Here is a 17,715-nt window from a genome sequence, read left to right on the forward strand (position 1 = left end):
TTTAAATAGACAGACTCGGGTTAACCTACACACATTCCACTGGAACCCAAGACTAAATGTTGCTGATAACGTTGCTCTCTACGTGTACATCGATATTTAACAGAGTTGTTTACAGCATGAACAATGGCTGGGCTGGAGCTTTCACCCATCTGTTGTCTTTTTAATGCACAAAACAGTTGTTTCTTATCAAACGAACGACATTTTGGACGTCAGTGTACATATAGGCGCCCTGTATTTTACTATTTTCTAGTATGGATCACGTTGAAAAAAATGGGCCGCTGTCATGTGTCGCTCCGGGGCAGGACCGGGTCGTGTTCAGCACCGCGGAGAGCAGCCGCCGGGAGCGGCGGGCGGCCGTGGGGCGAACCGAGGGCGGAGCCACAGCCAGCCCGGCGGAACGGCGGCGAGGAACGACAGGCCCCCGCTCTCTGATCACGTCGTGGCCCCTGATATGATATGACGGCATAGCCCGCTTCGGAACAGGCCCCGGCATCACCTCCATGGTTCGGTCGCGCGTTCGGTGCTGAGGGGGCGAACTTGTCGGATTCCGCCAGAGCACGCCGGCGGCGCCCTGAGAACAGGAGAGGAGAAGCGGCTCCGACGGAGGTCTGTAGCCGGACAGGTCGCTCCGTGTGGCCGAACGCGATACGAACGATACCGACAGAATTCGTCGCTGTTCCAGAAAGGATGGAGCCCACATGCGTCCCGCTGTCTGAAGGGCGCTGCTCGCCGTCGACCGCAGCCTTGATTTGCGAGGCTAGTTCGATCGAGGGGGCAAAAACGAGGGATGAATAGCATTCGCCAAACAGGTCACACAGCCGTGTATTTATGTAGCAGTTAGCAGTGCGTTCGGATTAATGTTATTCGGGTGTTTTTTCGCGCTAAACCTTGCACCCGTGGAATGCCCTTCAGAGACCCAGCCCGACATCACATCCCGCCGGATGAGGAGCGATTCGGGTGTAAAGCGTGCGGTATAAATGAATAATTAAACCCGTGCCTGCATTATAGCTGTGTCGGTTAATGTCCGTTCTTACATCCGTCCACGACACGTCATATCACGCGTCGCTTTTTTACATTTTTAAAAAAATTCTGTACGTGTAATTACACGACAGCTACAAACTCCTGTTTTTTTGTTGCGCTTCATATCGAGTCGCAGAGCACGAAAACGAGCATTTAGTAAAAAGAAACGATGCGAATTCGCGTTTGGTTGGGCGTTATCGCGACAGATTGCACGGCGTTTGTGCTCCGAGAATCATGTAGCGTGTGGAGGCTAGCGAGGGAACAAGGGCCACATTTCAATAAAATAAGCCTTCCAACCACGCGAGCTTTTTTATTCACACATTTTCAGCGCACCCTGATCTGCAAACACGCTTTTTCTCTCTCTTAAAAAAAAAAAACCCTACTTCGGTCTCACCTTTGCTGTAGTTACAGTGACAGTCTTTAGCTGCAGCTAACATTAGCCTTAAGATTTGTTGACTAAAATCAATATTAAGTGTTACACAATTAACACAATAAGTGTTAAAGGGTTTAATATACACAGTTAATATGAGAATATATATTTTATATATACAAAAATATGTGATATGTGTTAATATGTGAATTACTATATATATGTATTGAACTTTTAAAAAAATATGTATGTTTTTAAGGCAGATCAAATTGACTGACAGCTCGTACCACATCAGGTGTCTTCATGGCAGGTAAGAGTGTTGATCTGTACAGTTAAATTGCATTAAAAACGGTGCACTTCAGAACATGGCCAATAAGTCGTATGTTGTATGTTGCTGCAGAAAACAACTTCCCACCTCTTCCTCGGTTCATACCTTTGAAGCCATGCTTTTACCAGGATTTCAACGAAATACCAGACCAGCGTCGCTCTATGTGCAAGCGACTCTATTACCTGTGGATCTGTGAGTTTCCAGAGATACTCCGCACCACACGTCCGCAGCTCGGCTACTCAGCAAGTAACTAGTGAGATAAAGTCTTCCCGCGCTCCAGCGGTGTAAATCCTCCACCACTGTTTGATCTCACAACGCGTCTTGTGTTTCCACTCAAAACAAAACCTTGCCCAGGTCCCAGAAATCTGGTTTAGCAAGTTTTTTGGTCTATAATTATGAGCATTACCATGATCCAGAATCCCCTTTGTACAACCCCAAATCAGAAAAAGTTGGGACAGGGTGGAAAATGTGAATTTAAAAAAAGCACGTAATACATTTCCCTCAAATTGTATTTCATTGCAGGCAGTATGAACACAAAATAATTCAGTTTTTTGTCTTGTCAACGTCATTTAATGTGTAAATAAATATCCATTCTTGCCATTCAGGCTTGCAACACATTCCAAAAGAAGTTGGGACAGTACAGCGTTTACCACTTTGTTCAGTTCCTCTGTCTTTCAACAACATTTAAAAGACGTTTAGGCATTGAAGAAATCAAGTGACTAAGTGTTGCAGATGTTAGTTTCTCCCATTCTCCCCTGCAAACAACGTTTTTCGTGCGCAACAGTACGGGGTCTTCGTTTCAAAATGCGCCAAACATTCTCTATAGGAGACAAATCAGGGCTGCAGGCCGGCCAGTCGAACATCCGCACCCTCTTCTTACGCAGCCTTTGTTATGAGCTCAGTATGTGGTTTGGCATTGTCTTGCTCAAATAAGCATGGGCGTCCCTGGAAAAGACGTCGTCTTGAAGGCAGCATTTGTTCCTCCAAAAGTGAGATGTACTTCTCAGCATTGATGGTGTCATGGCAGAAGTGCAATACACGTTTCCACCTCACAATGGACCATCCCAGATTTATGTAGGGCTTCCTTTTGGCACAGTACAGTTTTAGCTGGCATGTCCTAACGTAAGTACGTACTCTAGTGCTTGAGAGTGACTTCCTGAAGTTGTCCTGAGCCCATGCAGTTATATCACGTATTGATGAATGACGGTTTTTAATGCAGTGCCGCCTGAGGGCTCAGAGATCACGGCCATTCAATTTAGGCTTGTGCCCTTGGCCTTTGCTCGCGGTAATTTCTCCAGATTCCCTGATATGTTATGCACTGTAGAGGGAGGAATGCCCAAATCTCTTCCTATCTTTCTTTGAGAAACATTTTTCTTCATCATTTCAAAGATTTTTGCCTGCACTTGGTGGCAAACTGGCGATCCTCTGCCCGTCTTAGCTCCTAAAGGAGTAGGCCTTTCCTCAATGCTGCTTTTGTACCGAATCATTGCAGTCACCCATTAACATCACCAGTTTCAAACCACATCATTATTTAGTTATTATACCTCATTACTACCCCTGAATTTCCCACCATCCCAACTTTTTTCTGGAATGTGTTGCATGCCTGAATGGCAAGAATTGATGTTTATTTACAAATTAAATGATGTTGACCAATAGAAACATGAATTATCTTGTGTTCATACTGTCTGAAATAAAATAAAAGTTAAGGGAAATTTGTGAATTACTGCTTTATTTTTTTATTCACATTTCCACCCTGCCCCAACTTTTTCTGATTTGGGGTTGTAGATCAAAATAGAATATAGAAATAGAATGTGTAAAACAGAGAATAGGGTTACCGCTATTAAGTTCTTATTAGAAGGACAGTATATGTTGATTCTTAAGAACCATAGATGAAAATATCTAACGCTAGTGGAATGTAATGCAACATGTCTAGCATGCTTTAATTTAAGTTATTACTGAAAGGCAATTCTAATTCTGACCAAACGTGAATTGGTCTACATAGTGTAAATGGTTGTGTGTAGGGCTGCACGATTATGGCCAAAATGATACTCAAAATGATTATTTTTATCAATATTGTAGCAATGATTATTCATAATTTTAGGTAAAACACATTTTTATTGCACTTTCTATTTTAAAATAACAGTAAGTGAACAATTTTTGATTAAAAACCAGCCTGTTAACATTTTCTGGCTTAAGAGATGACCGAAGGCAGGTCACTATGAAAGTTTAATATGAAAGATGAACATAATTTACCTGCTTATTAGGAAAAAGAACAACAGGCAGGTCCATAAACAGAGGTCTTTTGTATAGATTTGTCAAGAACTATAGGCAATATATATGGAGGTGTCAGTACAGAAGCTGTGCCTTTCCTATTGGGTGGAGTGGGAAGTCAGATGCTCTGGTCTGTAACAATAAAGAACACAAAATTTCAGAACATACAAGATGATAAAATAAAATGTTACTTATGAAATGTTGTACATTGATTCTTTGTTTGCTTATTATTATTATTATTATTACGTGGAGCAAATTTTAAAAAAAATGTACCGTCAAATGAGCAAATATGACATCCAAATATGACGCCCTTATTGATGTATGCATCTAGTCTATATATCTGTGGTGTGTATATCTATTAGGGTTTAACCCCAAATGAGGGACACTTTCTTGCAGGTGTGTGCGCAGACATGCATGTCTCACTCTGTCACAATTTGAGGTCACCGCTCAGTCTATCCTTTCGTTCGCCACCTGGTATCTTAATTTAATAATCTTAATCTTAATTTAATAATCTTAATCTTAATTTATCTTAATTTGATCATCTTAATTTAATCGTGGCAGCCAAAATTGTGATCATGAATAAAATTCAAATATTGCGCAGCCCTGGATTTCTTTTATTCTTGATAGATGTAGGTATTATTTCTATTAACTTTTGTCAGTGTAATTTCTAGCCTTCCCTATAATCACAATTTTTTTATTTTCATTTTGATCTGGATTTACATGCAGTCACCTCTCTGGATGTAAGTTTTTTTTTGTTCGTCCCTGTTTGTCCCCTCTTATAGACCGACAGGTTCCTGTTTCAGTGGCAGTGGTGGGATGGTGTAGCTGTAGCATCCAGATTTGTAGCAGAATCTTTAGGTTTATCTACGTAGGTTAGCATTTTGAATTGTAGTGAATTTCATGACAATTCATACTAATGGTTTATGTTGCACCATCCATGTTTTTTTAACAGTAAATAGCGCTACTCTGGCAGTCAATCTCATTGGTTGCCTGGCATGGATGTGCGGCGGTGGAGGAGCCACTAACTTCGGGATGGCTATTCTCTGGCTGATCCTGTTTACGCCATGTTCTTATGTCTGCTGGTTCAGGCCCATTTACAAAGCCCTTAAGTGAGTGCTGCCTTCCACAATGTTTTGATAGATATCTCAATTTTTTACATTCACATATCTTATGAATTGCTTATGAATTGTTTTTGTTTCCTTTATATAGGACTGACAGCTCCTTCAATTTCATGGCGTTCTTCTTTGTGTTCATGGCTCAAGTTGTGATCAGTATCATCCAAACGGTGGGGATTCCAGGCTGGGGAGTGTGGTAAGAATATTCTGCATAAGCATTTGATAAACTGATAGGGTTATGATTGGTTTTGATAAGGTATGTTAGCTCTTCCAGACATGGGCGTGGAGGATTCCTCATTATGTGGGGCTAATTTGAATTCTTTTGGGCCAGGCAACCCTAGGATTGGCCAACTTCATTCTACAGCAACAGCCAAAGAACAGTTGGAATCAAGTGAGAGTAGGTTTGCTTGGAGGAATGTGCAGCATGTCCCATGAAGAGTATATTTTGCATTCATCTGGAGCTGAGGAAGCATGCTGTAGCCTGATTATTTCAGAAATCAAAGCAAATTTTCCTGTAAGGAAACACTAATGATGTTTCAATTTTTTACTCTTACCAAGGAAGACAGTTCTCTCATTTGATTATTTCCACTTTGATGATTTTCTAGTTCAATAGAATGGGGATTGTGAACGAGTGAGTACAATGCTTGTAGGTTAGTGGGCTAAAACTGGAATAGAATCATGTGGCCTAAATTCAAGACTGTTTTTGTTCTCTGGAATGTCTTGGCTGGTGTAAAACCAGCAGGGCATGGGTACAACGATCAAGCAGGACTCAGTGTCACTGTTTTCTTATGACATCTTCAACTATTACAACTGTGACTTATTGTTTTGTGTTGTCAAACCTGAACATTATGGTCTGGATGATGTTGGGTTGTTGATATCAATATTGCCAATCTACAGTGCATTAACGTAGCATGGTTATGTTGTAACAGTAGCATTTTTTAGAAAGGTTTGGTTAAGAAATATACATTGCAGCTTTAAATTATATATATAGATATATAGAAAGAGTAAAGCATGGGTGATAAGTATTGTTGACATCAGTAGTAAAAACAGCATTATCAATATAAAATTATTTCTATATTGATATTTATTTGAATTGTTATTGTGCCATTGTAGTGGTTGGCTTGCCACTATCACCTTCTTCAGCACTAACATTGGCTCTGCTGTGGTCATGCTGATCCCTACAATTATGTTCACTGCTGTGGCTGTACTCTCCTTCATTGCACTCTCCAAGGTAAACCCCCCTCCCACATACAGCTGTACATACCGTACATGGTCTATACATGGATACCCATTTTACAGTCAGCTAAAATAAATACAATAACTGTATGATGTGTACAAGGGTGTCAAGCTTTTCTTGCTGAATTTAAAGTTACAATTTCTAATCAAGGAAATTCATTTTTTGGAATGAGCAATATGTTTCAAATATAATACATATCCATGTATGCCTTTTGGCATTTTGTGAAATTAGTTTATAGACAACATTGTCTGATGTCTTATATGTAAGTTAATCATTATAATCTCAATCATTTTTCATAATTATCAACCTGATGTTTGCTTCCGTTTCTTTAACGACAGGTCCATAACTTTTACCGTGGCAGTGGAGGCAGCATGAGTAAGGCCCAGGAAGAGTGGACAACTGGGGCGTGGAAGAACCCCCATGTCCAGGAGGCTGCACAGCAGGCAGCCATGGGGGCAGCCCAGGGGGCTATGCAGGGCCAGCAGTACTCGGCAGCCCCCACCTACAATTATGATGACCCCATGTAGTGTGTTACTTAAGTCGAAAGAGGAAAGAGAGGAAAAGGTAGAGTAACAGTAGGATGGTTCATAGTCAATCAAAAGTCCTAATCTCGCCATTTTCAGAGTCATAATCTGTATTGCATCGTTTGTGGGAGTTGAGTGTATTTTTGTTCCCAAATCCCAGTGAGACATCCCTTGTACTTTAAGGATCTTTTAAACAATTCCACTGATAGCTCCCAAATATGTCTGCATATATAGTTATGGTCCACATCACTTATTTACTGGTTGCACGAAGGCATACTCCACATTCACTTGGTCAGAGAAACAGCTCATGTAAAGAACCATACCCAGCTCTGTCAGGGTTTTTTCAGGATTAGTTTACATGCATACCATTACATGTGGTTGCACATTTGTCTTAAGTTTACTTTTCTTGCTGGCTTACACATTTGCACATTTACACATAATGGTAAATGAGACTGAAATGGATGAATATTGCATTTATACTGTACTTTCAACATTTCTATTTGACTAGTGGCCATGTTAAGATAGGTGTAGATGCCATTTTTATTAGAATTATGAGCTTTTGTTATCAGTATAATGAACTTCTGAAAGCGAAAATGTAGAAAGGAGTTGATGTACGGGTACGTGATTTGGCTTTGTTATTTTAAGAATTGAATATATTCTTCTCATGTAGGATTATGGTGTAGCCATATTCAAAAAAGGTGTTTCATCAGAACATTGTGTTTCTTTTCAAATAAGGTGCTCGGTTGCGTATGACATGAAGAGTCGACAGCTTCTTTCTCTTCACAACCGAATATCAGGGTAGACTGGGTCGCTTTTTTTTTTCATTTACTTTAGGAAAATGGGTTTTCTGGGATATTCTTGCTGGTAGGCTGTTAGCTTCCAGTGCAGATGTTACAAGCAGAAGCTACTTGCCTGTTATGAAAGCACACACATTTTACATGTATGGTAAGTGTTGCATAGCTATTATGAATATTACATATAAGAATGAATATCTATAAATCATGTCCATCTGCCTGTGGAAGTATTTGCCTTGTGGAGCAGTGATGAGTCTGTATAGTAATAGTTGTTAGACATCTACACCCCAGCTTGTAAGGATAAACTAACCCTGTCACACAGAAACTATTACAACATGCAATATTAACTCTCGGATTTTAAGGGGAAATGCATATTGTACATATTCATGCAAAGGGATTTTTTTATTGATATGATAGAGCCATATTCCTTACAGCTGTCCATTGTAGCTTACAGAATGGAGAGACACATTCTACTTTATGGGAAATGTTCTGTGTTCCTTCCTTATCATAGCCAATTCAGATGAAACATAATTATTACATAAAACATGTACATTAATAAAATAAAAAATACATGCCAAATCCTGACCATGTTGTTTAGTGCCAGTAGTCTGAAAACTGTGATTGGTTTGTGAGTTGTTTTTTATGTTCTCCTGAAGTGTTTTTTTTTTTTAATGCAACATTTTGTTCAAGCTTCTTTTCACATTTGTACATGTGAGTGTATGAATGTGTCACTAGCTTGGTTTGTAATGGGACTTGGTAAGAAGGGGTGAGAGGTACATGTTTGCACAATCAGGAGAGCAGCAACTCCATTCTCCATTTAATTACACTGAAGAGTGTTGTGCTTGTACTGCCTCCTACTTCTTGACTGGGCACAAATGGAAGGATACATTAGCATATAAGTATATTCTGTGTTAAACTGTTAGTTCTCATTGGTCGGTGATTGGTATTGTCTTTTGGAGAATGTAAAACCACAACAGCTGCACCAGCAAATGAAACTCCATTGTCCATTGCCAAGCCCCTGTATGTACTACGAGCTTGTATTGATATCCACACTATCAAATAAATGGAAGCATTGTTCTTAGTGTAAAGTGCACCAATGGCAATAGAACAAAAAAAATGCCAGTCTTCTGTGTATAGTGTGTAAAGTATGGTGAACTGGTGTACCTTGAGTTAAAGCTAATCTGTGAGCCATGTGTATGTAGGGCTCAGTGTGTGTGTGTGTGTGTGTGTGTGAGAGCGTGTATTAATGTTGTCACTGTAGCCCAGCCCTTTATGGAATGTGTTGTAGGCTTGGAGACAAGGACTGCCGTGCATTTTACACCCCGCCGGTTTTATCAGCCGTTCTTTCTCATGGATCCACTTTGTTGATGCTCCCTTGTACATGGATTTACTCTGTATAATGTATTATAGCATTATCCAATAGTAGAGGTATATTACTGTGAAAGAAAAGGTTTTCACGAAAAGAAAAAAATTGGCTGTCGAAAAAAAGATTTGGTTTACCTGTAATCATGTAACAGAAGCACTGGATGTTAATGAACTGTAGATGAATAGCATATTAATTTTTTTCTTTTTGTTTCTTTTGTATTATTTTTTTCTCTGTAATAGTAAACTATTATTGTTGCACATTGTGTCATTTTTAAAACCATACAAATGCTCCGCATGATAAATAATAATGAAACTCCCAGCAGATGGCAGGATTGTGCCAGTTGAGCCTGATCATTACTGTATTACTATACTTTTAAAAATGCGATTTTTGATTTCCAGTCATTTCCAGGGAAATTGTAGAGGTAATCCATTACAAATAGCTATTGATTCCAAATATTTAGGTCATTTTACACAGCAGTGATTTGTCACAGACACTACAAATGAATATTTACAGTTGTTATACCACAACCTTGTTGTAGACATTTTGTTTTAATGCACTGGCTAACTAACATGTATGTGCTGTTTCTATACTGGTTAATACTGCCTTATATACATATACATATACATCTTTTCTATAAACCTGAGAATGCAGTCAAAACAAAATGTACAATTTAAAATGCGTTTACCCTAATCTCCAGTTATGAGTACCAGTTCATCTGCTGGAGGAAGTCACACATCCATGATATAAACATTAAAAATTGAACAACACTATAACATTTTCAAATTTCTATTTAGAATACAATATAGTGAAGAGATCCTAAAGTAAACTTTCATTGTATGTCAAATATGACATACAATGTTGTCCATTGCAAGTTATAACCCTCAATATGAGTCAATATGATGCATTAAGAATGAATTATGGATGGATGTCGGTTTCAGATGTGGCGTTTGTTGTGCTTTAGGATGTGCTGTAGAGCCTGGGTCTTCTTGCCCTGCATGAAGTGGTGAGCTGAAGATGCTGCAACACTAGCCACGAGAGCGGAGAAATCTAGTCTCCCTTCACTTCAGAACGCCTGAGAGCGTAAAACGCAATTACTCCTGCAGAGACAGGAGAGATTATAAAAGACGTCAAGGCGTTTCAATATTTTCATTAATTCGCTTAGTGGGGTCTCCTTCCCCGCCTGTGCCGGCACACGTCCACATGTCCCACAACATCGTGTGAAGTTAATTTGGTGGAGTGTGCCACGCTCTTGAGAAGCAGGTGAACACGTCTGTGTGTGATGTTGGTTCACCTCAGATACGTGAAGCCACGGCATCAAATTGTGTGATACTTCATGTCTGTGTATTTAACAAAGGAAGAGGCTGGAAGAGAGAGAGAGAGAGAGAGAGGGGAGGGGGGAGAAATAAGAAGCATAAGGGGCGGGTGAGAGAGAGAGAGAGAGAGAGAGAGAGAGAAAGGATCTTTTTGAAGGATGCAGATATTGAAGCTGTAACAGAAACACTCAGATAGGAAGCTGGTGTGGAGGATTTGGAAAATAACGTTTGCAAATGGACTGACCTAGAAAGGCCGTTAAAGGGAACTTGTGTGGAGACACTCCTGGACGAGCTACCGAGGGACCAGGAGAAGATGGTGCAGAAGCTGCAGAGCTGGAGCTTTTATTCTGTATGAGAGCTGCTCTGCCTCTCTCTGCCTCTCCGTTGGTCTCTTATCGATAGTGTGAATCGAGACAGATCTCCTCTCATCGTCCCTGGTGTCACGCAGGATTCACTGGCAGGCTTGCCCTGGATTCCAACTTATTCTTTTTTGCCGAACTGACTTCCTCTTGAGAAATCTGTACAGGACACGCATCCCTGGACCGGAAAGTATGATGCATTGTTTTTTTTTAACAATGTGCCATTATGAATTGACTTCAGAGAACATCGCCTTCTAAACAATAAGAAAAAACTGACTTTACCATTGAAGGGTCAATTATGCAAAAGCAATTTGCTCTACATTGTTAGAGAAAGATATTTTAAAGCTACTTTTTTACGCCTTATAATGCTCAGGTGTCTGTCACATATGTGGATTAACACTAAAACAGAGGGAGGCCTCAGGCATGGACCGCAGCATCGTCTCCCCTGGGTCCCTCTTGTGTCACCCTGTGAAGGATGTCCCAGGGTGGACTATTAGTGCTCCGGGAGCCAAGTGAAAGCTGGGGACGGAGAGATCGGATCCGAAGCCAAATCAGGGGGGTGATGGAGCAGCTGGAAGAGGTTCTCACTGAGTTGAAGGACGTGGCCAGAGAGCTGCGAGAGGTAATACCAACATCTTCAATACAATATGACATTAAAAACAGAACTATGTGACATGGAAATACTTACCTGTGTTTAAACTGTCCAAATTAGCAGTCTAATTAATCGTATTTCTCTGACTACTTACGAAACCAATAATTTGTACTACATTTTCATTCTATTCTATGGGAAGTATGCTTAACAAAAAAAGACCAAATCCTCGCTGTCACTCCCCATCCAACCCTAGTCCTCACACATCTGTCATAGATTTAAATATGCCTTAAAGCAAGCTGTGGTTTTAAGAATGATCCATGATTAATTCTGATTAATCAGAATTAATTCATTGTCAAACTAATGATTTGATCAACTGACAGCTTAGTTTAAACATGAGGAGTAAGTATTTACCGACCATAAGGAATGATGATATTTTGTTAATATTTACAGAAATATTTACTATACTAAAGTTGCACACACATTTCACAATGAACTAGTTTGAGAGGACCTATTTATTAATATTACTAAAGCAGTACAGTTATCCAAGCTGTATCACTATCCAAGCCTTTCTCAGCCTGAGACCTGTCACATCTTCCTGCAGCACATGCTCCCAATTAATGAAAGCTGCCAGGACTTAATTAATGCCCTTAGCTTGATCAATAGCCATCCACTGACTGCTTCATTTATGTGAGGTTGGAGGTTAACCCACTTGCCACCCGAGACCTGTTTCGTAAATCAGTTTGACAGTGATATTCCAGACATGTGATATTGTGATATCAGTACAGGCGTTTAAAGCTCTTTTCTGCAACCCTGTCACAACAGGAAGGAAAGGGCATTTTTCCACATATATTTATTTATTTAAGTTCAAAATTCAACACACGTACAGGGCTCTACGTGGGAAAAGGGGAAGTGGAAACACTCCACACACCATCACCTGGAAAAAGCAAAACACAGGACTGAACGACACAGGCCAGACCGGTAGTCACACCAGCCTCCTCCAAGACGTAGACTACAAAAACTCTTACAAACCAAAATGAGGACGGCCGAGAGCAAGTTGCGTCTCCCTTCGTTCTTTTCGGTTTGGTGCAATACCAGAACCTGGAACACTGGAGCAGGAAAACTTTTCTGGTGTGGGCTGCAGGTGCAGGTACTCAAGGGAGCGTGGCCTGCACTCGGTGTTCCGGGTACTCTCGTCAGGTGGGCGGAGCCCCAGCGGGACGCGACGTGACAAACCCTCATGGATAAAAGCATGCAACTGAAAAATAGCATACATGCACAGCAAGGAAAAAAGTACCAGTGATTGTAGATGTTGCACAGTATATGAATCCACGTTAAGTTCTCATGAGAGATACAGGATTTCTGGGCGCTACTTCAATTAGGCTGGAATTAATTCTTCTAAATTTTGCGGGGCAGAGATCTCATTCTGGCCTGACTAATTAAAATGTGTGAGAGGAAAATTGGTTGCGGCCTTTGACAATTATTCATGACTCAATGTTTAATTTTAAGGCAATGCATGGATAATTGCAGTTTTATGATAAGGTACGCCTTCTTATATTTTAATGAAGGTATCTGTGGTACCCATCATTCTACCAAATGAACCTGTCCGTTATCATCATGTGACATTACGTTTCTGTGTGTTCTGTGTGCAAGGTTGTTCTGGTGTAGTAGGAGAGTTTCAGCAAGCCGTGCCCCATACACACCTTGCTGGCCTGAGCCTGTCAGCATCTCCAGTCACCTCTATGATCAGGAAATCTGTGGCTGTATGTCAGGGCTGTAGCTCAGCTATTCTGCCCATCCGTCGTCTGGACAACATAAGCCGGTCCTTTGAACAGCATGACTTGTAAAACATCAGTGTGACAAGACAAGAGCTTGAAACAGTCCAGAGCTCCAGACGTCATTAGGAGAAACCAGTAGGCAGAAGAATGAGAGGCAGACAAACCTCTTCATAGGCGGTAATCTGTGTGTTTAATTGTTTGTGAAATAAAACTAAGTGCATTATAATTAAATGTCTGGTTTGCTCTGTAGATTTTAATTGGTTTAATGTCAAATTATGTTAAATACGGTCCATTTGTGTATAATAAGTACACACAAATCAAAGTCTAATCAGCTCTGAAACAATCAGCCCAGTCAATGTCCAATAGTTAATTCACAACGTGTCCTTCTGAGCAAAAAAGGTATATAAAGTGATAAATGGAGTAAACGCCGATCCTTGTAGGAAGCTGTTCGGAATGAAGGTTGCGGTGGCATCTGAGATCGATAGATCACTTCATTTTCAGTGTAACGGTGCCTCACCGTCTGCCAGCACTGTGTGCCAGGCTGGCGTCACACTCTTCTCTGAGTTAAAACGGGAAGGCGTACTAATGCCCAGCTTGTACAGTGAACCACGTCAGTTCCAGCTCCCGCGTAACTCTGTATTTATTTCCTGTGCAGGTAGTGTCTCACATTGATAGGCTGACTGCAGACATCGACTTGGACCTTGATGTGCTAGAATTGACCGTAGTGTCCAGCTCCAGCAGTAGCGACAGAAGGCCAAATGACATGCACACATTTGACCCCTTTAGTGATGGACGGCTCTCTGACAAGAGCAACCTTGCCCATTTGCTGGACGGACCCCGACTGTGTTCTGCTGGTCAAGCCTCCGCGGTGGGGACAGCGAGGAGAGCAGGGACGGATGAACTGGACATGAGGAAAGGGCATGGGTCACCATCAACCTCTGGGCCTTTTTACCAGATAAATGGAGGGAACTTCTGTACACCAAACAGTCCCCTGAGGACCCCTTACAGCCCCGCAACCTCCTGGGTCTCCAGAGAAGATAGAGAGATGTACCATGCACTATGCTGTGACGATGATGATGATTTTGAGGATGAAAGTGTTGGCATGAGGTTGTCTAGGTTGTCATCGAACGACTCTGTGTTCTCTTCCTCACCCCCACGGCCTCGGAGAGTAGAAGCTCTGACTCCAAAGACAGCCAGAAAGTATCAGTACAGCCCTGGACTGAGGGAGAAGGCTCTACGCAGCTGTAGCACGCAAACTGTCTCCGACAAGAGCACGCAAACAACTGCCACTTCTGAAAAGGTTTAAAAACTTATTCAAAAGACATTTCTTCGTTAAGAAATATTGTGTTATAATGAGCAACTATTAGATATGAAGAATGCTGTACCATATCTGTAGGGACGACATGCATGCCAAATGCTGCACTGAAGTATTTAGTTAACTGTGAATTTAGTAAATCTATATCTTGATTTCTTCAACTGTCACTGTTAAGGAGCAGCTTTAAAGAGCCTGGAGAAATCCTGCATCATTACAAATATTTATCTGGGTGGAATATGATTCTGCTTCTCCATGACTATGACCAGGATAAAGGGTTTTTGATGGATTTATGATTTAATGGAGGAGAATATAGAGTAAATTCTATAACCAAGAAATGGCATCTGTGTCTGAATTTAATGATATATCATACACAATGAATCAATGAATTTTTTTAAGTGAAAATTGTGTCTACAATCACATTTCTAAAAGCAGGATGCAGCCTGATTTATATCCGGGGCAGTGGTGACCCATACTCGGAAGGTTGCCGGTTTGAATGTCCCCACAGCCTGTCATGGCTGCCCACTGCTCACTACGGTGATGGTTAACTGCAGAGGACACATTTTGTTGTTGCACCATGTGCTGTGCTGCAGCTGTTTCACAATCACTTCACTTTCATTCATTCCTTGAAATACGTTTGATAGCAACATCAGCTTGTGAAGCCTGAAAAAGCAGAAACCTGGAGGATTCTGGACACACTATAAGAAGAGGAGGGTTTTATTGAAGTACTGAAGTATAATTTGTAAAAGTTGTCCTAATGTCACTCTAGACGTAATTCTCCCTCATAGAACTAAATGACTTTTGATGTTCACACTCTCATATCTGTCATATTATTAGCTGTATGTTTACATAACCATATACTATAATCACAGTTCTTGTATTTCTCATCCCGCAATAACATGAACACCAATTATTTCTGCTAAATACAAACTGCAAAACCCCAAAAGTGTTAATGCATGTCCTGTGAACCTACTGACACCCTATTGAGTACAAATTGATTTGATCATGTGTTTCAATAAATTGTTCAGTGCTTAGGCTATCTACAGTAACTTCTTCTTTAGAGCAATGATAATTAGTTGAGTGGGGGGATATGAACCTGTCTATCTTAATCGCAGAAAATGAGAACATCTCTATTCTCAATGACAACACAACTTCCTCTGTCAGGATGTGAGAAGTAATTTAATTAGGCTCTCTGTCATAAGGGCTCATCTCCTACTCAGATCAACTTGACACCGTGTTAGCACATATAGCCATATAATAAAAGGCAAATGGTACGAAATGCCCCAGGCAACTATTATTTTAATGACATGTAAGATCTATTGGGCCCTTAATCGTTTAGTTTTATTCTCTTCACATTAAGGCAGACTAGGTTGGATAATTGTGTCAATTTATGGGTAAAATGTGATGGTTAAATATGAAGCACTGCACAGCCATGACACAATGATGATGCAGTGAGAGCAATAGCCTGTCACCTTCATCACGGTGACCCAGTGTGGCTGCATTACCCTGCCCTGGAGGGACACTCAGCAACGCTATCAGAGATCTAATAACTTTAGCAATAGAGAAACTTTATTCCCCTTCACTGAAGAATCCAGTAACTTCATGAGGTCCATTGCAGTGAGCATTAAGGCAAGGATAAAGCTCACTATTCCTATTTTTAGCAAATCTGTCCCCTGAATGGGAAATTAGACAAAAAGGGTGAATCCTGTGGAGTGACACATTGTGTTTCTGCACTGTTGGAGCATAAACACCTCTTAATATGAAGTTAATGAACGTCAGTGGGCTAAGCGTTGCAAAGCGACAACACCATGCTGACTGCACTGAAGGAGGAAGAAGGTGCCAAGATGTAGCACGTGTAGAGAAAAGGAGTTTTTAATAAAACATTTATTTTGCATTTGAGCTCGAAAGAATCTAATCTAAATCTAAATTATGCATCTTTGAGCTCCATTTGTATTTGTCTGCAAGAATCAGAATTTGAACATATAAATACTGTAGAAACTGTCATGTGAAATTAATTTCTGGGAAGGCGCCAAGCAAGAGCCAAATATGAATCCAATAATTACATTCTGATTGATTTCCGTAGTGCTGCATTGTTGTGCACACATTCGCTCCTTAAGCTTGATTTAATGGCAATTTCCAGCACTGGTGGCAAAGCTGACACCCCCCTTCTCATCAAAACACCGAGCCTAATTAATCAAATTATATATTCTGCTCGAGAGCTCTTCCATTAGTCAGGACAGTGTGAATTGCATCACAAATGCCTTCTTCCCGGGCACCTCCATCAGCACTGTCAAATCCAGAGATGCTGATGACACACACACACACACACACACACACACACACACACACACACTTACTCACAAAGTTAAGTACATAATTAATCAACCAACTGACTGTCACTTGTTGTTCTGCTCTTGCAGTTCACCATTTCACCTTACCTTATCATATGAAAAAATTATACGACACATTTTTCTTTATTAAAATGTGAAAAACTGAAATAATGAAAAAGCATTGCTGATGAGGCATCCCCATCATTTTACTCTTTTTGCTCCTTTCAGTTAAGGGTTTCAGGCTCTCTTTCCTCTGCTTCCCTCCTCACGTTGAGCCAATGTACCCTAAACCACAAGAGCGGCATTAGCCCCAGAATGAGTTGTGTGAAAAGCTGTGACAACCGAATTTCCAGCAAGGCAACCATCTGTCACTAGATAGAACAGATACAGTGCTGCCTGAAAAAATACTGTCTGAGCGGTGTTCATTATTTTTTTTTCTGAATCCGAGTGTTCATAACTTGGTTTTATGTTCACTAGCAATTTAAAATGGAGAACATCCATTATTATGACGATGATTAATAAGTATAATAATAGTCTTGCTTTATATAATCTTATTTTGTGGTTAGTTTATAAGTTTGTTTTTAGGTTATTAGTTCATACTGGGAGCAGGGAAAATGACCTAAGGGATTATTTTTCTACTGTGTATGGGTTTTTACACTTTTCTTTGTTGGCTCTGAAAGCAGAATGTTAATGTGATTCCCTGTGGCTTGAAACCCCTCTGTCCATATGCGTGTGTGTCAGCATGGCACATTTCTAATAAAGCATTCTGTGTGGTAAAGCATGGCATTTCACTGAAATTCCACTGTTTATTGCCTCCTCCTGTTTTTTATGTTCTATGCATTTTTGTTAACTTGTACATTTAATGTTTATTTATTTACAGAGAGCCCAATGGTGCATACTATTAGACAGTGTTTGTACAGGAACAGAGCTGGATAAATTAATAGTAATATAAAGATAATATAAATAATAATACTTTTACATTATGGATTTGAGAGTTCTATGAGGACTC

General features: G+C 40.5%; 2 protein-coding genes across 5 annotated transcripts; both read left to right on the top strand.

Annotated features, from left to right (window-relative positions):
* Nucleotides 1-288: 288 nt before the first annotated feature.
* Nucleotides 289-9,282, top strand: scamp5a (secretory carrier membrane protein 5a). 4 transcript variants are annotated; one of them, XM_028959359.1, is made up of 7 exons: nucleotides 289-606; nucleotides 1,650-1,700; nucleotides 1,791-1,910; nucleotides 4,942-5,098; nucleotides 5,199-5,300; nucleotides 6,218-6,335; nucleotides 6,680-9,282. In XM_028959359.1, the coding sequence occupies exons 2-7, from the start codon at nucleotides 1,694-1,696 to the stop codon at nucleotides 6,866-6,868; spliced, it is 693 nt and encodes a 230-aa protein (XP_028815192.1). In that variant the 5' UTR covers nucleotides 289-606; nucleotides 1,650-1,693; the 3' UTR covers nucleotides 6,869-9,282. The 4 variants fall into 4 exon arrangements, with proteins under 4 accessions (XP_028815192.1, XP_028815193.1, XP_028815194.1 ...); XM_028959360.1 differs by having other exon boundaries at nucleotides 1,654-1,700; XM_028959361.1 differs by lacking the exon at nucleotides 289-606 and adding an exon at nucleotides 617-809.
* A 1,205-nt stretch (nucleotides 9,283-10,487) lies between these two features.
* Nucleotides 10,488-17,175, top strand: LOC114767079 (inhibitory synaptic factor 1). The gene is made up of 2 exons (XM_028958603.1): nucleotides 10,488-11,319; nucleotides 13,720-17,175. The coding sequence occupies exons 1-2, from the start codon at nucleotides 11,173-11,175 to the stop codon at nucleotides 14,368-14,370; spliced, it is 798 nt and encodes a 265-aa protein (XP_028814436.1). The 5' UTR covers nucleotides 10,488-11,172; the 3' UTR covers nucleotides 14,371-17,175.
* The last annotated feature ends 540 nt before the right edge of the window (nucleotides 17,176-17,715 follow it).

Source organism: Denticeps clupeoides, chromosome 17 (assembly GCF_900700375.1).
Source record: "Denticeps clupeoides chromosome 17, fDenClu1.1, whole genome shotgun sequence".
Lineage (NCBI taxonomy): Eukaryota > Metazoa > Chordata > Actinopteri > Clupeiformes > Denticipitidae > Denticeps > Denticeps clupeoides.